Source organism: Vanellus vanellus (genome assembly GCF_965231255.1).
Source record: "Vanellus vanellus genome assembly, chromosome: Z".
Taxonomy (NCBI): Eukaryota; Metazoa; Chordata; class Aves; order Charadriiformes; family Charadriidae; genus Vanellus; species Vanellus vanellus.
The window spans coordinates 50,041,737-50,062,783 of NC_138908.1; the positions used below are offsets into that span (position 1 = coordinate 50,041,737).

At 38.6% G+C, this 21,047-nt stretch overlaps 1 protein-coding gene across 1 annotated transcript in view; it reads left to right on the forward strand.

The window, feature by feature from the left end:
- PIP5K1B (phosphatidylinositol-4-phosphate 5-kinase type 1 beta) overlaps nucleotides 1-21,047 on the forward strand; it is a 118,382-nt gene that overhangs the window by 26,418 nt on the left and 70,917 nt on the right. Inside the window, exons 2-3 of the mRNA XM_082497910.1 lie at nucleotides 7,187-7,268; nucleotides 7,901-7,969. Of these exons, the coding sequence (XP_082354036.1) occupies nucleotides 7,901-7,969 (69 nt within the window). The 5' untranslated portion in view covers nucleotides 7,187-7,268. The remainder of the gene's footprint in view (nucleotides 1-7,186; nucleotides 7,269-7,900; nucleotides 7,970-21,047) is intronic.

Here is a 21,047-nt window from a genome sequence, read left to right on the forward strand (position 1 = left end):
ACAATTTCTGATCTGCCTTTTTTAGTTTGGTGTAGCTGTTTACTCTAAAATCGTTCAACCTAGCATTACTTAGCCACACCAACCTCTTCCAATTTTCACTAATGCAACAACTGTTACAATACTATCAGAAATTTCACCCAGCAGGTTTGACTTTTAATCACTTGTAAAACGTCCATAACAAGTTGGGGGAGTGGGGAACTTGCCAAGGTAACAGACCTAAGCATTCTTTTTTTCTTCACTTTTTTCTCCCTTTCCTTTACAGTTCATACAAAATCCCAATATATTTTTTTCTGCCAGACAGGCAGAAAAGATAGATTTTTTTTTTTTATTTTTTTTTAGTGAAATAAATCAGTGGTTCTACGATGCAGTAAAAAGTTTGCTCTGTTTTCACAGTTGGTGTCTGGAAAGACATAAGAGATCATAGAATCATAGAATGGTTTAGGTTGGAAGTGACCTTGAAGATCATTGAGTTCCAACACCCCTGCCATGGGCAGGGACACATCCCACTAGACCAGGTTGCCCAAAACCATGTCCAGCCTGGCCTTGAAAGCCTCCAGGGATGGGGCCTCAACAACCTCTCTGGGCAACCTGTCCCAGTGCCTTACCACCCTCAAAGTGAAAAATTTCTTCCTAATGTTCAATCTAAACCTGCCCTCTTCCAGTTTGAAGCCATTCCCCCTTGTCCTATCACTACATGACCTAGTAAAAAGTCCTTCCCCAGCTCTCCTGTAGGCCCCCTTTAGGTACTGGAAGGCCTCAACAAGATCTCCCCGGAGCCTTCTCTTCTCCAGGCTGAACAGCCCCAACTCTTTCAGCCTCTCCTCATAGGAGACGTGCTCCAGACCTCGGATCATCCTCATGGCTCTCCTCTGGACGCACTCGAATAGCTCCATGTCCTTCTTATGTTGGGAACTCCAAAGCTGGATGCAGTACTCCAGGTGGGGTCTCATGAGCGTGGAGTTAGAGGGGCAGAATCACCTCCTTTGACCTGCTGGCCACGCTTCTCTTGATGCAGCCCAGGATACAGTTGGCCTTCTGGGCTGCAATTGCACATTGCTGGCTCATGTTGAGCTTCTTGTCAATGAGCACACCCAGGTCCTTCTCCTCAGGGCTGCTCTCCAGCCATTCCCTGCCAAGCCTGTATTTGTGCTATTTGCTCCGACCCAGATGTAAGACCTTGCACTTGGCCTTGTTGAACTGCATGAGGTTGCCTTGGGCCCACCTCTCCAGCCTGTCCAGGTCCCTCTGGATGGCATCCCTCCCAAGATCCTTCAGTGCTTCTGGGAAGAGCAGAACTCACAGCAGTTGACAGTACAGGTTAAATAGGCTAACAGGTCGAAGTTCTGTATTTCAAAATTCATGGAGGAAAAAAGAGCTTTTTGAATTCTGAAGCTTTTTCTGAATTTCTAATGTTTTTCCAGTGCCTTGCAGTTTGTAAACATTGACTTCATTCTCAGGATATATTCATTTAAAAATATATACTAGCTTTTACTCCTTGGGTGTTTCAGGTATGGGGACATCCAAGTATGTTTGATCTTAGATGGCTACATGACTTCTGCTGTAAAGAAGTGAATCTTTTCCACAGACTAGTGTCTGGGATATTATTAAAAAAAAAAAAAAAGAGGGAAAAAAAGGGGGGGAAAAAAAGAGGAGGAAAAAAAAGAAAAGTAAACAGCTGAACTGTGTATGTATTTTCTTATGACTGAGTGGCCACATACATTGCCTCAATTTTTACTTGAGGGCTGTGTAACTGTCCAGATACTCAGGTACAAAGAACGTTACTGACATTAAAAAACATAAGGTTTTTGGAGAGGAGGGTTAACTTGTGATGACTGTTGAGAAAGCTGTAGGATGTTTCATGTATTGCCTCTTTTTCTACTCTGTGCACAACACCAAACTGTGCTTCCTTTCACTTGTTTATGTCTGCTTATTGTCACACTGCCTAGCAATGCTTGCAGGTTCTTAAACACCACTCCATGTTGTCAGGTTACCTCAGAATGAAGGCAATTAAATAATGAAAATTATAGTCGGCATTGTTTTAAAGCATATAAAAAAGTTCTCTAAAGAAGCTAAAATGTAATAAAAGCAATTTAGGTCACACTTTTCACCTGATGTTAACAATTCAGCTGCCTTCTGAGCATTCTGAAAACGGTGCAAGGCAAAAAAACCTCTGAGGTCCCTTCTTCAGATCCTGTTCCCAGAGACACCCAGAAGTATGCTAGTATTTTTAACTTGATTGGCTGTGGACACAAGATATATGTATGCAATTTGTATGGGTGTTGGAGGATGTTTTGTGTGTCCTGAGCCCCTTCTTTTCCAAACGACCTTAGGAATAACCCTACTGTTCTAATTCTACTGGAGAGGGAAAGGGAAAGCTGTTCTCAGTTCTGGTTGACCTAAATTTGTCCACTAAATTTGACAGTGGTCCAGAGTATCAGCAAGTTTCATAGAAAAATAGATGATAGCTAATTGGGAAAACTGGTGCTGATATATACATCATATTAGATGGCAGACAATCCAGGTGGGAGGGAGACTATGTAAATGTATCACCTGCGAGAGAAGTTTGTTCAGTGCCTAGGAAGGTCTGAGCTCCAGTCTTGATCATCCCGAGGAAGTAGGGGAGTTAGCATTATTAGTGCCTTTTGATCTAGGAGCTGCTCTCCTGTAGCTCCAAGAATACCATGAGTAGTTTTTTGTGTACTTGGGGCGGGGGGATGTCTAGAAAACAAGTATGAATATGTGTTGATGGATTATTTTTTTTCCCCCACTGTGGAGCATTTTTTTGTGTAGTTTTTCACCTTCCTGTGTCACTGTGTAACAACGATTTCCAGTTTTGCACTGGAGCTGAAATCTGGCAGAGTATTACTCTGTCCCCCAAGTGGTTTGGTGGAAGCATGTTGCCATATAGATCTGCAAGTCCTTTTAGTGAACTGAGGAACTGACTTGTCAAGGTACTTTCACAACTACCACGGGCAAATAACTGGGCAAATCTTACCAGTAAAAGTGAGCTTTGCAGTAAATTAAATGGCTGTGATTTTCATAGTTGTATTAAAAGATGCTGCTTTAAAGTCGTAACAGATTACTGACAAAGGCTACCGAGGAATTTAACTTGATGACTCTTTTTAATGGAATACACTATAAATGCAGTTTATAGAACTGGAAATGGCTGACATCTTTGCATGTTGTGCTGACAAACTGCCATTGTCAAGAATGCAGTCTTGTGTTGAAAACTTACACTTACTAAGGATAAATAAAATTATTATTCTGATCATCTCCTTTTTTTGTCTGGTGCTGACTTAGTTTCCTTGGTATGAATTTAATATGAGATTCTGTGTGCTTTTCTGAGGAGTCAGCTTTCCCATTCTGGGGGTTTTGTGTCTTCCTGGAGAAAGAGCACTGTTTAAGGATTAGAAGGCTCTAATAAATAGGTTATCTGAAATGTACAAATATGAGAATCAAATTTCTGGATTAATTCCAAAATTGTGTATTCCATCCCAGTGTATTCATTTACCAAACAAGAAAAAAAGTGTGTTTCCTGAAAAGCCAGTTGTGTGTTTCAGACTCTTAAAGATGAAAGGTATGCACCAAACAATCTATTTTATTTGTGTATTGTTGGTCTTACACAGGCATAATTGCTTCTTGCATTCTCTAATTTCTAGTATTCTCCCTGTGCCCACTGGAAAATTTTAGGTGTCGTTTTGTTTTCCTTTTTGTTTGTGTTGGGTTTTTTTTTATTCCTCATGTTTAAAATGATAGATTATGCCAAGTGAAAAGATAGCAATGTATTTTCTTTCAGATGAGGTTTCTCTTTCTGAATGTTCTAGCCTGTAGAAGCCTCCCAGCAGTACACTTGGGGAGATACCTCTCACAAAAGCTAGGGGAAAAAAAAGGCAATTTTAACTGTTGGACAAAGTTGTAGTGAGAAGCTACATGGCTTGTATTTGGAATGTGATTCCTAAATAGCACATTTTATCAGTGCTTTTAAGAAATTATTTATTTAAGAAAATTATCTAAAGATACTAAGAAATGCATTCTTCAAACAAATAGTGTTTTATTGATAATGAAAAGAAGGCAGAACTAATCTTTAGTTGGATGAATTAATGCATGAGGCCTGTAGGAACCTAACGACAGTGTTTGTCGTGGATGTTGACTTCTGTTGAAAGGTTGGTGGGATTTCTAAAGTTTGAAATTGAGCTGAAAGGCCATTCAAGTGTTAGTATCAGTACCTGTTCCTGTGAGCTGGGCTTAAGCAATTAAGGTTGTGTAAAAATAGGTAGTTACTTGTAATCTGGCAAAAATGAATGCCTTGTGCTGTCAATAAAAGGTGAATTTGTGCTATATAAAGAAAATGCAATTTAAAGTTCAAGAACAAAAAAGAGAAGCTGGGTAGGAAGGTTGCAGTTGTTATCTGTCACCTCAGTTCTCAAAACTCTGGCTGCATGGTGGGCAGGGTGGTGCTGACGTAGTGGGCTTCTGGCTAGGCAGAGACATTTAAAAGGCACACCAGTAGCTTCAGAGAAAAATGCATATACCACTTTTTCCCCAGAATCATGGAAATTGCAGTTTGTGTTAGTTAAGAACTGTACGATTCAACAATCCCAGTGTGAGAAACTAAAATGTAAAACATAGATTTTTCATTTAAAGGTTGAAACATATATTGGGTAGATGTGATTCTTTTAAGTCTGCATTTAGGACAAGGAGATGTTCTGAGCAGAAAGCTGGAATTGAAGGCCGTAGACTTGTGTCTCAGGAACTGAACAGGTCACACTAGTTTTTGCTGCAAATAAGACTCATGACTGAAATATTGAATCTTCGAGAGGATTTGGGAAAAGTACTGTTAAAATTTCTACCAGACTTCAATGTTTCTCTTTTTTGTCATCAGGTAAGGATGTGTGGCATCTAAGAATCTGAACAGGAGATCTTTATAGCCCAGTCATTCACTGACTACCTACAGTATTTTTGAGACTAAACATCTTCCTCCTCTGGCTCCCCCACCTGCCGAGTGTTACTTTATTGTGAGCCTGCCCTTTGTCAGGTACATGCAGAGATCCAGTACTTTGGTTACGGTAGCTTCCTGCTATGGTAATCAATAAGTGAGTAGTTGTAGCTTAGCCTGAAAGTGGGTCCAAGACTCTAAGTTGTGACCTGTCTTTGCACTGTTAAACCTCAGTAGAACTGAGACAATAGCCCTTGCTGTGCATGATATAAAGCACGTGAGAAGACACCCTGTGCCCTTTTGGTAGCTGCACAGCAGGAAGAAAAATACACAAAGGAATACTCACTTTGCAAAAAATTATTAGCATGGAATAGGAGACAGTTGTCACAGCAAAGATCTTTCAAGATGTTTAACATAACCCTGGTTAAGTTACAGCAACGTGCTCTGTTTCTCAAAAGATCAGGAACTAAAATAATTTTATTGTAGATGCCCCTAGGAATGACATAAACAGGTATAGATAGGAAAAAAGTACCTTCTTCATGGTGTATGAGTTTTTGTACTTGGTAGTTACTGAAGTTGGGATCTCAGTGTCTTTTTTCCTATCCTTGGCAGTATTACAGGGGTGTATTTTCACATGAATGAAGTGTTCTTGAATAATTTGTCTGACTATGCTGGGGACAAACGGGGTTTTCTTCCATGTCTGTCTGAATATTTTCTTCACCTAACTTCTTACAGAAAGAAAGTCCCCATGTTGTATTCATAGTTGGCTTTTGCTGAGTATGTATGATCATATTTTAGGAAGTTTTGGGAGTAGTAGAAGACTATTATATCAATAGTCTTGGAGGTGTGTGGAGAACAACAATTTGGGGCTTTTTGGTGGTTTTACCCAGGGACCAATTGATGAAACAGTCTTCCTCCTAGTGATAAAAGCTGTGTTTCTTTTCCCACAAAAGCTGTTTTAGCAGAAGTTCTTGATGTTTGTGTTTGTATACTGGTAGAGTTACGAGCATGGATCATTGTTAATTAATATTAAATGTGGGAATATAGGTAAGCTAGATAAACTACACTCAGTTTTGAAAGCTATCAAAACTGAGTTGTTGCCTTTAAGTGTGAGTTTCATGTGTAGGATGATGCTAATGCACATCCAAGTAAAGGAATTATTGATTAATTGCATGAAGGCTACAATGAAGTGTGTAGCTAGCTGCAGTAGGAAAATACTGGTAAGTAACATTAGAAGAGTTTTTTTCTAAGGAGGCATTGTTTTGTTCTCACAAAATCCAGGTTTCTATTTGTTGTCCCTTTTTTTTTGTCTCAGGTGCAGTTTTTAGTCTGGTTCTCTGAACAGGAGGAAAATACTGTTTTGAAGCCTTTTATGAAAAGGTTTCTTAGTGGTGTTATGTATACTTTTCAGATTACTGGAAAATTAAATTCAGTGAATGAGGCCTGGGAATATTTTTTTAAAATCAATTTGTAGTTATGTACAAGATGCTATTTGTACTGATTAAAGACAAATCAGGTTGTTGGTTTTTTTTTTTTGTTCCGGTGTGGTTGAGAAATTAAATTGAAGAATAGCTTTACTGATGTGGCTAAAAACAGATGTGGAAGATGGGAGGGAGAGCTGATTCCAAAGAGGTATCAAATAGTATCTGATTATGTAATATTTTCTCAAATGTTTAGTCAAACCATTTTTAACTACGAAATACCTCACCTCAATAAGACTACTCACAGAAATTATGCTAATAGTAACTACCATTATGGAAAACTTCCAAAATGAGTTTATTTGTTATCTATGACTATTCAGCATCCAGTCCTCCAAACTGTATCTCCTGTTGCTTATGTTTGGGGCTTTTGTGGAGTTAAAAATGGGCTGTTCCAAGTGAGTGGAGATTATAAGGTTTAGTATTTAATTTTTAAAGTCCTCATGGAGGAGAACATGAAAGACACAACACACCAGAGCGTGTATGTCCTCTACGGAAATGTTTTGTTGTGGGGTTGCTTCTGCCACAGTAGTGAAATATCTAGGGCAAAAGGAAATTAGGCTGCACTGATTCAATCCTTTGTAATACTGATAGTTTCTAAGTACATTAAATGACTCAGTAGTAACCAAGTTATTTAAGGTGGTTCTTGAAAAGCATCACTCGTAGCTGGATTGTTGCTTGGGCTGAAGAATAGTAGAAACCGGGAAACCTAAAGCTATTCAATGAGATGTAAATTTGATGGCATAAGGATAACAGGGTTTTCTCTTAATAGGTTCTGGAAAACATTAACAACATCAATGGATTGCTTGATCTTCACTCTCAGCTCCAGATGACTTGTCCTGTTGTTCGTAAGGGTATGTATACTTCCATTGTGAAAGTGTTGGCAAAATCTAGAATGATTTTAAAACACATCTTTATAGTTTTTTGTTTTATTCACTTTGGCGGCCACACTTAGAAGGTCTGAATCAAGTGATCTCTAACTTAGTGGTTTATTTGTGATCTAGCATTGCTTTACAGCCATGATAAGATACAATCTCAAATACCTGCTTGCTCCTTTGAGGAGATACACCATGTCACTGCAGCCAAAGGCCTTGGGACTCTGAGACATGCCACTCCATACCTGGCTCACAAGTGTCATAGTTTTGCCCATCATCGTACCTTTCAAGATCATCTCATGCAGTCTGCTAAGGAGCAAGATTTCACTGTAATGTCTTCCTGCAGACTTGCATACTGATCTGGGGAAAAAGAAATAATGGGCTGTGTAGAATCAGTCATATGCTTGACATATTTCTGGGGCAGTGCTGTCCTTTTAGTCTGCCTGGAAAATCCTCCTAGTAATATCCTACGTATGTCACTGATCTTGGTGACCTGCTGTCCACTAAAAAGTTTGAAATTAGCAACAAGTGGATAACAAATTGTATGTTTTCTGAACATTGCTTTTCTAAAGCAACTACTTTTTTTTTGTAACTTAAGCTTCTGTTATTAGATGTCGTCTGTTACTGAGAATGGAGATGTTACTGCTGGAAAGCCAAATGAAGAGAAGACATATAAAAAGGTAAATAAGACTTACAACCTTTTCATTGCATGTTTTTCCCTTCATATTGGGAATTCAAACCTGCTATGAGTGAAACAAATTTCAGAGCTGGCTAGATACAAGAACAAAGAAAACACATTCCATTGATTTTCTTTGAAAGTACTTTATTTCTTCTGTGAAATCATAAGACATTTCTACACACTGCAGAACTGACTATTTGAAAGCTTTTCAGTACAGCTTCAAAGTATACACTCTTGCTAGATTGATGGAAATTCTTTGCTCTTAGCAGCAGATACACCTCTGGGCACAAACACTGTTGTCAGAAATCTAGTACGGTAAGTTCCCAGATGCTTTGAATGTTTATGTGATGTGTCGGGACTACAAATCTACCTTACCACCTCCTTAATGCTTTGCCAAACAGTACACTTTTTGTTTGCTTTTTTTTTTAAAAGAGAAATATTGTTTAAGAGAGGGCATATTTAATGTTGGAGCATTCATCAATGATAGCAGCATAGGGCTATTTAAATGTTGTAACAGTAACTGGTTCTGGGTTTGGTTTTGTTTTTCTGTCGCAAATTGTCTGGGACCAACATTATTTAGGTCCACTTAGCACTGTTGATAACATTTTTCTCTATACAACCAAATTGTTAGCGGCCAGATTTGATCATTTTCTTGACAGATCAACTCAAAGAAATAGTGATTTTTTTTTCATAATTTCTGTAATCTAGTACAGAGATCCACATGCTCCTCCAGTACATATCATGGGTTACGGGTTTTCCTTTCTGAGTGTTGCCTACAGCACTGCTGGTGAAGTCAAGGAGAATAATAAACTGCTCTTTTTTTCCCCACCCTTTTTGTTGGCAATTACATTTTCAGTGTTTGGGTGGCCTTAACATTCCAGACAATTTTCTCAGAAATTAAAGGAAATAATGTTTGAGAAAATGCTTTTTTTTCTTCTTAGATATAGGTTGTGTTCAGTCTCCCAGTTTATGACTTTAAAATATCGAAGTCTAAATTGTTCTTGACATTTAGTGTGAGAAAGGAAGAATGTTCAGTGCCTGAGGTGGACACTTTTGCTGTTTTGTATTGCTAGGCTAGACAAGACAAATCCTGGTAGTCCCACCACAGGTGAGTTTCCATTCCCTTGGTCATCCTACATGCTATTCTGAGTTCCTGTTCAACTCTAAATTCATAATATTCCAGAGGAAGACTTGTAAAGGCTTCTGCCATGGCGTAAATTCTTCTGTGTATTTACTGGAAATACATATCTGACAAAGCCTAAAATTCACAACCACATCACATTGGGAGATCACAGTGATCTCCAAATTCTGCCCTTTTCCCTGAACCACCACTTGTCTGTACTTGTGTCTTACACCAGTTTAATTCCTTTTCTTATTCTTACACCGTCAGTTGTTCTGTGTTCAGGATCCTGTGTTCACATGTCCCATAGTTTACTGTTATCACCAAATATTACCATTATGCTCCTGCTGTTTGTGATAATGTTAATAAAAAAATTAATAAGTTTTGACCCCACACTTTATCTGTGCAGGGTTTACTGGTAGCATGTCTTTGCCTGATGCTTTTGCTTTTAACAATGTATCTCTCCTCATAAGCCAAATTCCTTATAAAACTTGCACTTTCTGTTAATTCTTGCCTTCTCCAAATATTCCATGCAACACTGTTTCATATTTTTTTACAGAAGTCTAGAGGAATCAACTGCATATATCTAGGAAGTTGGTTACAGGATGAGCCTGGCAGGACCTGTGTTTGACAGAGGCATTTTGTGCCGTTTCCCATTTAATTCCATATTTTTAGGTAACTTTCACAAGGAGATCTTGTTCTGTTGAAGTTTTGTTTACAATTAAGACCTGCCTGTCTTTTATTGCCCACATCACTTTTCTTCACTGTTTTATACAGGTACTGCACTTACAGTTATCCAGTCATGCGTTGTTGCACTTGGTTTGTTTGGCTGGAAAATACTTGCAGTTCTGTCCTGTGACTTCCTGTGCCACTTCCTCCAGAAATCTGCGCTGGGGCAGAGCTTGTTTCCTCAGTTGGTGCTTTTTCAGCTACTTGAGCAGTTCTTGTTCCCATCTACCACTGCCCTTGATCTCTATGGAAACACTTAGGCGAGGTACTCATATAGTTCTGAGGTCAGACCATGCTCACTAACCCATTCACATTGCTCAGAGTCTTCACTTCCACTTTTTTTTTTTTTTTTAAATAAACATGACAAAACAGCATAATAAAGGTGAAGAAGCTTGTGCTGTTCAGCTTAGAAAAGCAAAGGACAGTACCTTGTCTTGAATTGTGGCAATTCTGATTTTAACCCTGCTCTGCTTTAACCTCTGACGTATAGCACAAGGGTAGCTATGTAATTGCTGTTAAGATGGTATTGAGTAAGTTTGTAAAGGACAGTGTGGCATGGGACCTGTGGTACTGGTGTGTGTCTTTGACCTGGAATATTTTTACCGATGTTGTGCTCCCCTGGAAAGGTCTGGTAGACAAAGAAGCTGTGTCATGAGGTGTAGGCATGGAGGGTTTCAATGGAGCAGTAGTATAGCTGGAAGGAGAATGAGTAACTAGCACATAGTTCAGAAACACAGGCAGTAGAAAACTTTTGTAATGTCAAGTTTCATGTGGGTAATTCAAGGGATTTCTATTGATAATTCTGGGAGATAATCATCCTGAAATGTGATGACAGTTTCAGTCGCAACCACACCCCAGGTAAAAGGTCACCCTTGCAAAGCAGAGAGATTAGTGAAGGAAGAGTTAATGTCATCCTGCCATCATCTCCTGTTGTGGGACCCACTGCTTCCACAAGAGGACTTCATAATAGTAACACTTTGATGAGCTGTGTGGTTTAGTCTTAACTTTAAAATCTTCCTTGGGCGCGTTATCTTCTCACAGAACAAAACGCCAGTGTGCCTCTTTATCCTTTCCCAGCAATTGCAAAGGGGCTTGCTGATTCAGAATCTGCAGTCACTTTGTGACAAAAAGTACATGACACTCTGATGCATGCTGGAATGTCTATAATGCCCAAAATAAAATGAAATCTCTGGGGATAAGGGATGCACTGATACTGCCTTACTGAAAGGTTACATTTTCCTTCATGGAGTGGGCGGTGAGGGGGAGGAATCGGCAATCTGATCTAAAAAGCAAGAGAGACTTTTGTTTTAAAAAATCTTGCGTTCTGCTTAACTGTACCTTGTGTCCATTCATCTTTCATAATATCATGCAAAGATTATATCTGTGTAGCTTTAGTCATATATATATAAAAATTACATACAGATGGGAAAAGTGATGCATGAAAAATGTTTTGTGATGTAAATTCCAATGACCCATAAGAGAAAATTAAATAAATGTCTTGGGTTTAGAAGCATTTTCCTGGTGCCAGATCCAATAGGGAATAAGCATAACTAATCAGTATATATTAAGCAATATTTTAGTTGCTTGATCTGGAAGTGTAAATATCCCTTACTAAGAACTGTGAATTGTCTTGTAAGAGAAACCTGGGGGAAAATTAAAGAACATAATTGCAAATACTTCATTTTTTTTAATCAATCTGTTTTACACAAGTGTAAAAAATTACTGGTTTTGCCTTGGAAATAAAGGTGTTTTTTATCTAATGTAAATGAAGCTGCTTACCTTAGCCAGTACAACCTGTCCCATTGATATAGAGATGAATGATGGGTTACTAAAACCCATTTCCATCAGAAAAAAAATTATTTCTAACAGCTATTTGAAGAAAAACAATTTTCCACTGGGGCATGTAGAAAGCCTTCACATTCTTTTCCTTATGGTTCACTCCCCCTTAATTCTGAAGGCTTTGAAGTGGATGATGTAGATACTGCACTACTGAGTGTAGAAAGGACATACAGCTGCAGTTGCAGCTAGTGATGTGGGACTGAGTTGCTGCAGCAGATGGGGAATGAGTGGGAACTAAGACTCCTTAATCCCCTTCCTCTTCTGTTATTCCCTCTTCGTTCTGTAATTCTGCCTTTTGTACATTGTTTATGCTGTCGGGGTGTGCACTGCTGAGGGTGATGTTGTCATCTAGTGCATCTCAGATGAGGACTAGTTAGCTGTGATAAATTAATTTGTAGCTCTGTGCTAAGAAAAAGCATCTGCATCATTCACTGGTGAAAACGGGCAATCCTCAAAATGTTCTTGGCCTTTCTCTACGCATATGCATCAGTGTATTTTGGCCTGCTCTAACTCTTTAACATAGTTTGGCCTTGGGAGACTTCCCAAAGGGATTACTTGACTGTTCATCCTGGAGGGAAAAGGGAATCTTGTTTATAATGGACAAGTTTATTTCTGACCTCTAGTATCTTTGTTGTGCAGTAGCAACATGTTCCAAATGTGTCATGAATCTATGTAGATTAGTTGTACGAGCTATCTGTATATGACAAACATCTGTAGTAATGGCTGTTTTTCATTGTTTTAAAGTTTATCCCAGTTAGAAAAAAACAAACTTTCTCCAGGAGAGCATCTCTGACTTCATCCACGACAAAGCTTTCCAGAATAATAAGTAATCATTAGGCCTGTCAGTTGCATTTCTGGGACTTTATTTTGTTCCGATATTTTCTTTGTGATTTTGTTCAGCTCAGCTAAGAGGTTGGTAGCATCTTTATCTGAATTAATTAAATCTGCATTTTTTTATGTTTCCTACAATAGTCAAGTTTTGGCCCACTTCCCTGGCAGAAGAAAATCTGATTTGTGAGCTGCATTAACGTAAACACCTTGGAACTCCAAGAAAATGCCTTATATTACTAAAACCTTGTGTGAGGCCTTGCACGAGCATTGCTACAACATTCTTTCAGACTCTGAAATGCATAACTGGACTAAGACAGTGGCACAGTTCCTATTATGAATCACGCTTCTTCATTCAGCCCTAATTTTTATTTTTTTTGTTTAGCTTTTAGTTTTTCTGCTGCTGCAATCTGACATAAATACTCTTTTGGCTTTTAATTGTCTAATATTATTTAGTCAAAGTCCTTAAGAGATGATAGAACACAACTTTCTGGTTGTTCTTCTTTTCTTTGGAAAACTACAACCTTCCCTTGCATATCCTCTCTTCAATATGGTGTTATTTAAGGTAGGTCTATAGGGCTGTTCCGCTGCAGTCATTTGCTACAAGCATTATAATCTCTGAAACTCCTCTTGGGTTTTCTCTGTATATGTAAATATCAAGATGTTGCTAATTTACAGTGTTAATATCATGTAAAAAATTTAAGTCACTATAATCAAAAAATGAAATTTCACAGATATATGTTCAGTGAAGCTTTTAAGGTAGAGGATTCAAATAACTTTGAATCAAAGTTATCAAAAAAAGAAATCAAAGAAATCTTAAATTGTGCAAACTGTGGCCAGCACTTTGAGGGTGGGATGGTTTTGGTTGGTTGTTTTGGTTTTGGATTTTTTTTTTTTTTTGTATGGGTGTCTTTTTCAGAAAGAGAGAAACAGGGAAAAGTTGGGGGCGGGGCAGGGAGAGGCTGTGGTTATTTGCTTCATTTTATGTCTGAGATCCTAAGCAAAGTAGTAAGGGAGCCTGGCAACGAAGTGCAGTCACTAGACTGCAGCTCCTCTTGGATATCCATCAAAGTCTTGTCACTGAAATCTGGAGTATGCAGTAGCCACTCTTTTTCATTTCCTGCTGATACTTTGCAGACTTTGATGTGAGAAGCTGCTGACACACATGCAGCTTTTATATTGCAATGTCATCAATCACACAGTAGTCCCTAAATCTGCTTCCTGACAAAACAGATTTCAGTAGCATCCTGATGCTTCGTACTAGGATGGTGGCAAGAATGGGGCACAGACAGGTCTGTCAAAGCACATCAAGAGTGTAGAAGAAAATCACACCAGAAGACAAAGCAGATTATATATAGTAAACTCATTGTGGAAACCTGCTACTAGATTGCCAAAATATCTACTTGTAGTCTGAAGGCTGCCACACGTGTATAAAATTAGACTTTGTTTCTCATTATTACATATCTTGGGGATCTTTTGCCTAGTGTATTACAAGCACTTTACGTAACCTGTTCAAAACTGCGTATCATAAGTGTGAGTCATTTTGCCCAGGAGCAAAGGGAATTTGCCTGAATAAAGGAAACAACTACCTATTGTTAGAGCTTGCAAACATGTACGAGCAGCATTACAGCATCACTTTTGGTACTGGCTTATGTCCTGCGTCTAGTGTCAGCATGTAGGGTACTTATTATTGCAGACATTGAAACTTAGCTACTGCAGTTTTTGCTGCACTGGGACCTATGTTTTCAATGGCAGACTTTTGAGCTCTTTGTGCATCTGCAGAGATACTGAAATGACTGTCTTTAGTGGCTTTTCATGGAGCAGCAGCTAGTACCAAACTTACAGGTCTCAAATTCTTTTTCTCAGAGAGAGAGAGAAGAACCAAAGTGGTTGGATTCACAGCTACTCCTTAAACTTTGGCATAAATGTTTTGAAATGAAGGAAAAATAAATTGAAAGCCATGGAGTCACCTTAATCCAATTTTGGAAAATGAAGGGAGATCAGATTAATCTTGGGTCAGAAAATCATTCTGATAGCAGTTGAGCTGGAAGAATCTAATGTGTGGATGTCTTAACTGCTTCCTGGGAAAGCATCCCAACAAAGTTGTTAAAATTATTCAAAGAACTACAAGAAAAATACTTTCACAAACTCTGAACAGTAATTGCATAAAGAGGAAAAAAAAGATACAATATTATTAGTTGCACTTGTTTAATGATCTAGCATTTATGCAAGCATTCAGCATAGTATGCCAGAAAAAGATAAGGTCTACTGCTTATATTTTAATAGCACAGCTATTGATATGTGTAATTTAGAAAGCACAGCCAACGCTACATAAAGCAACATGTAGCACTGCATTAGTTTGTACTGAGGCATCACTCTATGTTGCCAAGAAAATGAATGACAAAAGAACATGGCATAGACCAGTATAATTTCAGCTCTCTGAAAGAAGAGATACGTCCTGGATATTTCTACTCTTTGCTGCATACCGTTATTTTTCTAGGTCTGTGCTACCATTTCTAATTACATCTGGATTGTACAAATAAATACCTGTCTGTCTTTCTGGTTATTTTGAATTACAGATTGCCTTATTTTAAGAAAAAGCTTGGGTAGTGTTTTCCTCTGGAGGTCACAGCTACTTCTTGAAAAGCAGACTAGTGGCACTAAGCTAATTTTGTTCTGTAGGAAGAAAGAATAACTTAATAACCATTCACCCACTGTCAGATCCTACCCATCCTCCCCAGCAGCAAGATCTGGAGGTGAGGGTGGTGGGCAGAAGGCCAGCTTCATGAAGTGTGACCTGCAGAAGCTGGGCAAACAGTTGAAAGAGAGAAAAACTGTGTGAACTGAAGGAAGAGCAAAGGAGAACCGTGGCTGTAGTGACCAATGGTTGCAAGTTGTGGAGAAACAGAAAAACTAGTTCAGTCAGTGGGGTTTTCTAGTAACTGTTTTTATGTCCCTGTTTGGGATTTAATGTAAAATGAAATTGATAGCTCAAATGTGGCAGCTGCAGAGAGCATGCTGTGATAGAGTAGCCACCTCCAGAAGCTTCAGCAGAAGCAGCTGCCAGAAGTGTTGTTTCAATGGGACATAAGCACAGCAGGCACTCAAAGATGAGAGAGCTGTAGTGCAGAAGCAGCGGACTAGGCAATAACCACACAAACATCTTGAATCTAATTGCAACTTCCTAATGTTCAAAGAGAGCTCTTTTTAAATGTTGCTTGAAGAAGACATACTGTTTTTCAACAGACACTCTCCTCAGGTGGTTTGGCTTAAGGGTTTGCACAATTTATGGATGCTTAGTATCTTTTCAGGAGTCTGGAAAAGATAAATTGTGTTTGCATGGGAGTGATAGTATGTGTGAATTCCTTTTACTTATGGTAACCAGTATAATTGAAGAACAAATCCTTACTTGTAGTAGAAAATTCACATCTGGCCTAACCCATGTGGCTTGAATTGTTTTGACCAAGTGGGACCCTGTGGATTTCATTTATTATTTTTTTTTTAACTTCACTGAGAATGCTGCCTGCAGGAAGGCAGCTATTCTACACCAGTCCAGTTCATTAAGTCCCACCAAAGAGCACAGTGGGCTGGTTTGGGAGATGAGAGCAGCCTTCTCCACAGACAGTATTAGAAAGAAATGAACTAATGAGAGCTATGTTGTGGGAAACATGGCTGCAGAGCAGCATTAATCAGTGGTTGCTTCAGCTCACATGCCTTTTTCTCCCTCTCTCTTACACAAAACTGTGATAACTAGGTATCACTACCATTTCATTACGCAGATTTTAAAACCTGTTTGAATGACAGTAGTACAGAGGGTGAAAGAAAGCAAACATCATCTTGCCTTCCAGAGTGATAATGAGGTGGAGTTACTGAGGCAGAGTTCCTTTTCTTTTTTCATTGCTTTATAGCGCCTGCAATAAGGCAGATGGCTTCTGGAAGAATCACCATCTTTGCACCAGAAAGTTCATAGGCCAAACTTCAGCTGTGATAAAATGAGTTATAAGAAAAAGGAAGAGATAAACAAGGACAAAGTTTACATCCACGCAGTCCTTAAGGACATCCCTAGAATGTCTGCTTTGAAAGAAGGCAAGAATGTTAGGGTTACATTTTTCATGAGCTGCTTGTGGGGAGTGCATCAAGACCTGGCAAAGGACAATTGAGGGTTAAAAGAGGAATGGGAATATAACTTTGTGAGGGACAGTAGAGGGGAACTTCTATAAAATTAAATGAAGCCTGCATCCGGCTCACTTCCTCTCTGCTCATGTTTTGTTAAATGATTTGTTTTCTGTCATTAATGGTCCCATACAAATGTGGAGAAAATATAAGAAAACTTGTTTAAAAGAATAAACCTATTTACCGTATATGAAGTCTTTGTGCACTATGTACTCAGAACCAATCCTTTACTGTCACAACAGTAGTTAGTTAGGTTTGCCAGCCATTTACAACCTTCACACTCTAATGGAAATAATTATTGAATAATGTATAATATACTTTCTGGAACTATAGTAGCTATATTTTTTTGTCATCCCTGGATTTTTTTTTCTTATTTTTTTTAAAGGACAGAGTTTTCTAATCCTTTCAATAGCCTTGTCCCCAGCTTATACTCTTGTTAAATAGCTTCAATTCCGTTGATTTTTTTGTTATCTGAATGTAAACTATCTTTACATATATTAACAATGTCTGACTAACACCTTTCTTTTATGAAAGTAACAAATGTGAATTTTAGAGAACTAGCCTGAAAGTGATTATCTTTAGGAAAAGCAAAGTTAAAATCCTACTTAGTACGTTCGTGGGATCATGTGCAAACTTAATGCCTGATTTGAAAAGATTTAAGTTCTCATTTATTTTGCTACTCAGGAAAAGGATTTCAGCTTGGAGTGATGTAGACTGAGTGGAAGACCTATCTGTAAATAACAGTAATTCATGAGACAGCATGAATTCTAGAACAGTTCTAGAATACTTATTGGTGATGCAGATACTCCATATACCTAACTGTCTGTGTTCTGTGTTATGTTCTGTTTTCATCCTGTAACCTGTTGTTATGCTTTTTGACTCTGCATATAATTTTTCATCTCTACAGGCCTTTCAGCAGTGCTGTATGATACATATTGCGAAAATATATAGTTGCTTTTGAGAAAAAAGGTATGAAGGTATGTTTCATCAGAATGAAGTAAATTTAAGCTTTTATATGCAGAGATGAAATTGTGGAAAGGCAGTAGACAGGAGGAAAAATTAAGTTTCCTTTTGAGTGTGTTCATATTGTGGACATCAAGGCAGACTGACTAAAATGAAAAACGTGGGAACACCCAGAGTGGAATTCCCTAAGCATTATGAGATACACTGAAGGAATTTTGTAGCTTGAGGTGAAAATAACAAAGTCATTACAATAAATCCCTCTATTATTTGCTAATCTATTGCTTGGATACAAAGCAATATAAAGAGGGAGGGTGATCCCATTCGCTGAATGTGAAACTGGATCTAGCAGAGTCTGTATGGGAGGCTTTTTGTCTCAACAGTTTAGAAATTGTGGGACTTCTCCTGAAGCACTTTATCCCCAGTACACCTCTTCCTCAAATGCAGCTCTTTCCCCTTTGCTGATCTGTTGTCATTTAAAGGCAACTGGTCGTAGGTGGAAGAGAAATGTTCCTACCTGCTTTGAAATACTGGCACTCAGGGTCAGTAGTACACAGAATGGGCAATTTCTCAGTTTGTGTGGCTGCAGGGATTGTAATTTACATTATACTTAATCATACAGTTTCGTGCTTTCCTTGACTATATATATAAGGTACATTTTAACCCAAATTTTTGTGAAAGTCTTGCTTTTCTCTCCTGAACTAACTTTTGTTGAAAAGCTAGAGTGGCAAGAAACTACCTGATTCTGGTTGTGGACTGGGGAGAAATCCAGGGGTTCCACCACCAAGGCAAGAGTGTGGTGGCCGTATGGCACAAAGCACTGAGCTAGCACAAATTCCATGTCCGTTGAGATGTGTTCAGGAGGTGATGACAGATCAATTTTGAGGAGGAAGGCTTTTTGCTAGTTCAGACTTCACTTATCCTCCTGCAGCCAGTGGAAAGAAAAACATTAAGCCCTGTCCAGTTTGTTTTATGGTGTGAGGGTGTGATTTTTTTTATAATTCAGTGTTTAACATTAGTGCTTATGTGAATCAGGGAACTGATCCTGCTGAAAACTTCTAGTTGTATCGGTTCTTTTGTAACTGGTTGGCTGGACACAGAGAAGCTGTTGCTGGCACACTGGGAAGAGTACCAATGCATAGATTTTGGGGGCTGGAGGGGAAAGAGCAGGCGTGTCCTTTTCAACAGCAGCAATAGAAGTAAAGATCACTGTAAGTCAATAAGACCTTGGCTGGTCTGAGGGAGATGAGGTTGTGTGCCTACACACATTCAAGTTTATCCTGCTACAAATCCAGTTAGTTTCATAGTCTAAAATTCATCAGCAGAAGAATACTTTTGCTTGTTTGGTAGGTGGGAGATAAAACCTTAAAACAGGCACCAAGTTGTTTATCCTGCTGATTATTCTCATCCTTTCATTTCTTAGAGCTTCAGAAGGTGTTGATAATACGTTATATGATCCAAGAGTCACTGTACAGTCACTGTACACTGTCAGCTGTACAGTTACAGCTGACACATGGACTCAGGCCACTTTCTGAACCTCTGCATGAGGTTAATAGGAAGAAAAAATTGTTGCAGTGTCTAAAAGAGAGAACTTGTGGGACAGAAGGTTGCTGAATTTTATTGCTTGTTCTAGAGCAGGAAAGTATTCAAGAATAATTGAAAGAAATAAGGGCCTTAGGTTTGAAACTAGATTTTGCTCCCTTCATGGATATTAAAAGCGGTGCCTGAGTAAGGAAAAATGCATGAGAGAGTTCAATTTTTCCATTTGCATTTGTTGATTCCAGTAATTATATTTTTGTAGTAATAAAATGGATGAATCAAAAACATTTCCCCTAAGGCCTGAGGAGCAGCTTTTTTATCTCTTCCTTGGATTCCGTTCATAATCACAAAACAATAATAATAAAGAAGTTAGACCAAGGCAAGTATTTGTTTTGAGACAAATTCCAAGGTTTGTTTTGTTTTCATTTTAAGGCTTGTGAAAACCAAAACTTGTTATTTTCTAAGGGGATATTTTGTGACCAGCCTTTGTTGGGGTTAACTTTTAACAGTGGTTCACAAACAGTTGACTTTGGGCCAGCAATTGTCCTCAGCATGCTGTGACTGCTATCAGTTTGTTTTCAAACAGTTATTAAAGTATCCTGAATGATTTCATAACATTGCTTTTCTGTTAACCCATTGCTGTGGTTGCTGCAGAAATAATGGCACTCCTGAATAGGAGTGGAAGCTAACAAGAAGGTAACCTTGTAGGTAAGATCTGCACCATACTAGTAGGCGGCCTTACGTTCTGCCCTCCAGAGACTGTAGGTCTTCTTTTGAATTTGCAGAATTCCTACAGAAATTGTTTGAGTTTGAAAGTTGATCTAGGGTTCTCCTCTTTCACCCAGAGTTCTTCTCTTAAAATTGCATTGCCAGGTTACCTGCCTTTTTTTTTTTTTTTTGAAATGGCTTATCCTCTATCATTTATATAATACAGTACTGCGCTATCTGCTCCTCTTTCAGACATAGTCCCTTGCTATGGCAGTGAATAAGATGGGCATCCAGCTATGAAGCAGAAACTGTATTTGTATGTGTATTGGTTTGATCAAAGTTACATAATTACTGCTTTTGTTGGGCATTAGTCATTCATGAATAGAGGCCTTTCAAGGGAAGAAAAATGTGAATCTTCTTATGACACAAAACCAAATCTTTTTAATAGTCAAAGTAGCGGTCTAAGAATGGTAGCGTTGTTTGTTCCCACCAAATTGCCTGTTCTGAACTGTTATGCAAGTGCAAGTTCTGCTTGGTGTGCAGTCTTAATTTTTAGGAGCTACACATCTCTGTCTTTTCTAAAAATAAGCAGTCACTCTAACATATGCTGTTCCGAGAACTATAACAAGAGTAGTTTTGTGCATTTGAACCCTTTCTTATGTAATTCCCACCCCTGAAATGTTTTGCAAGTGCTGAAGTAGTTCTGCCCATGAAACTTCTGGTGTTCTTGGCTTCCACTGATACTTTTGCTTGTTTGGTGGGTGGGAGATAAAACCTTAAAACAGGCACCAAAATGATATCTTCAAACTGGTGAAAGTACAACATGCCAAGGGGAGATACTCCCTTCCTGATAGCCCTCTTTCCCTAGCCAATGGATTTTTTTTTTTATTCACTCCTTCCATCTTTTCTTAAAGAATTCCTTTCTTGACAGCTTTCTTATTTTGACTCAGTTCTGTCATTTTTTTTATCTATCCAGTGGGATTGGCTAATCAATGTGAGAAAGTTTCCGAGATGGTCTCAATTAAAATGTATACAGTATCTATCACAATTTAGTGCTGTCCTTTTGAACCGTTCTCTCCCCTACAAACCCTGTTTGTTGAATTTAGGTCATTTCACTCTATGTGTGTAGTTTTTTATAGAGAGACTTTTCTTTCCTCATCACTTTGATTTCTGTCTGGATTCC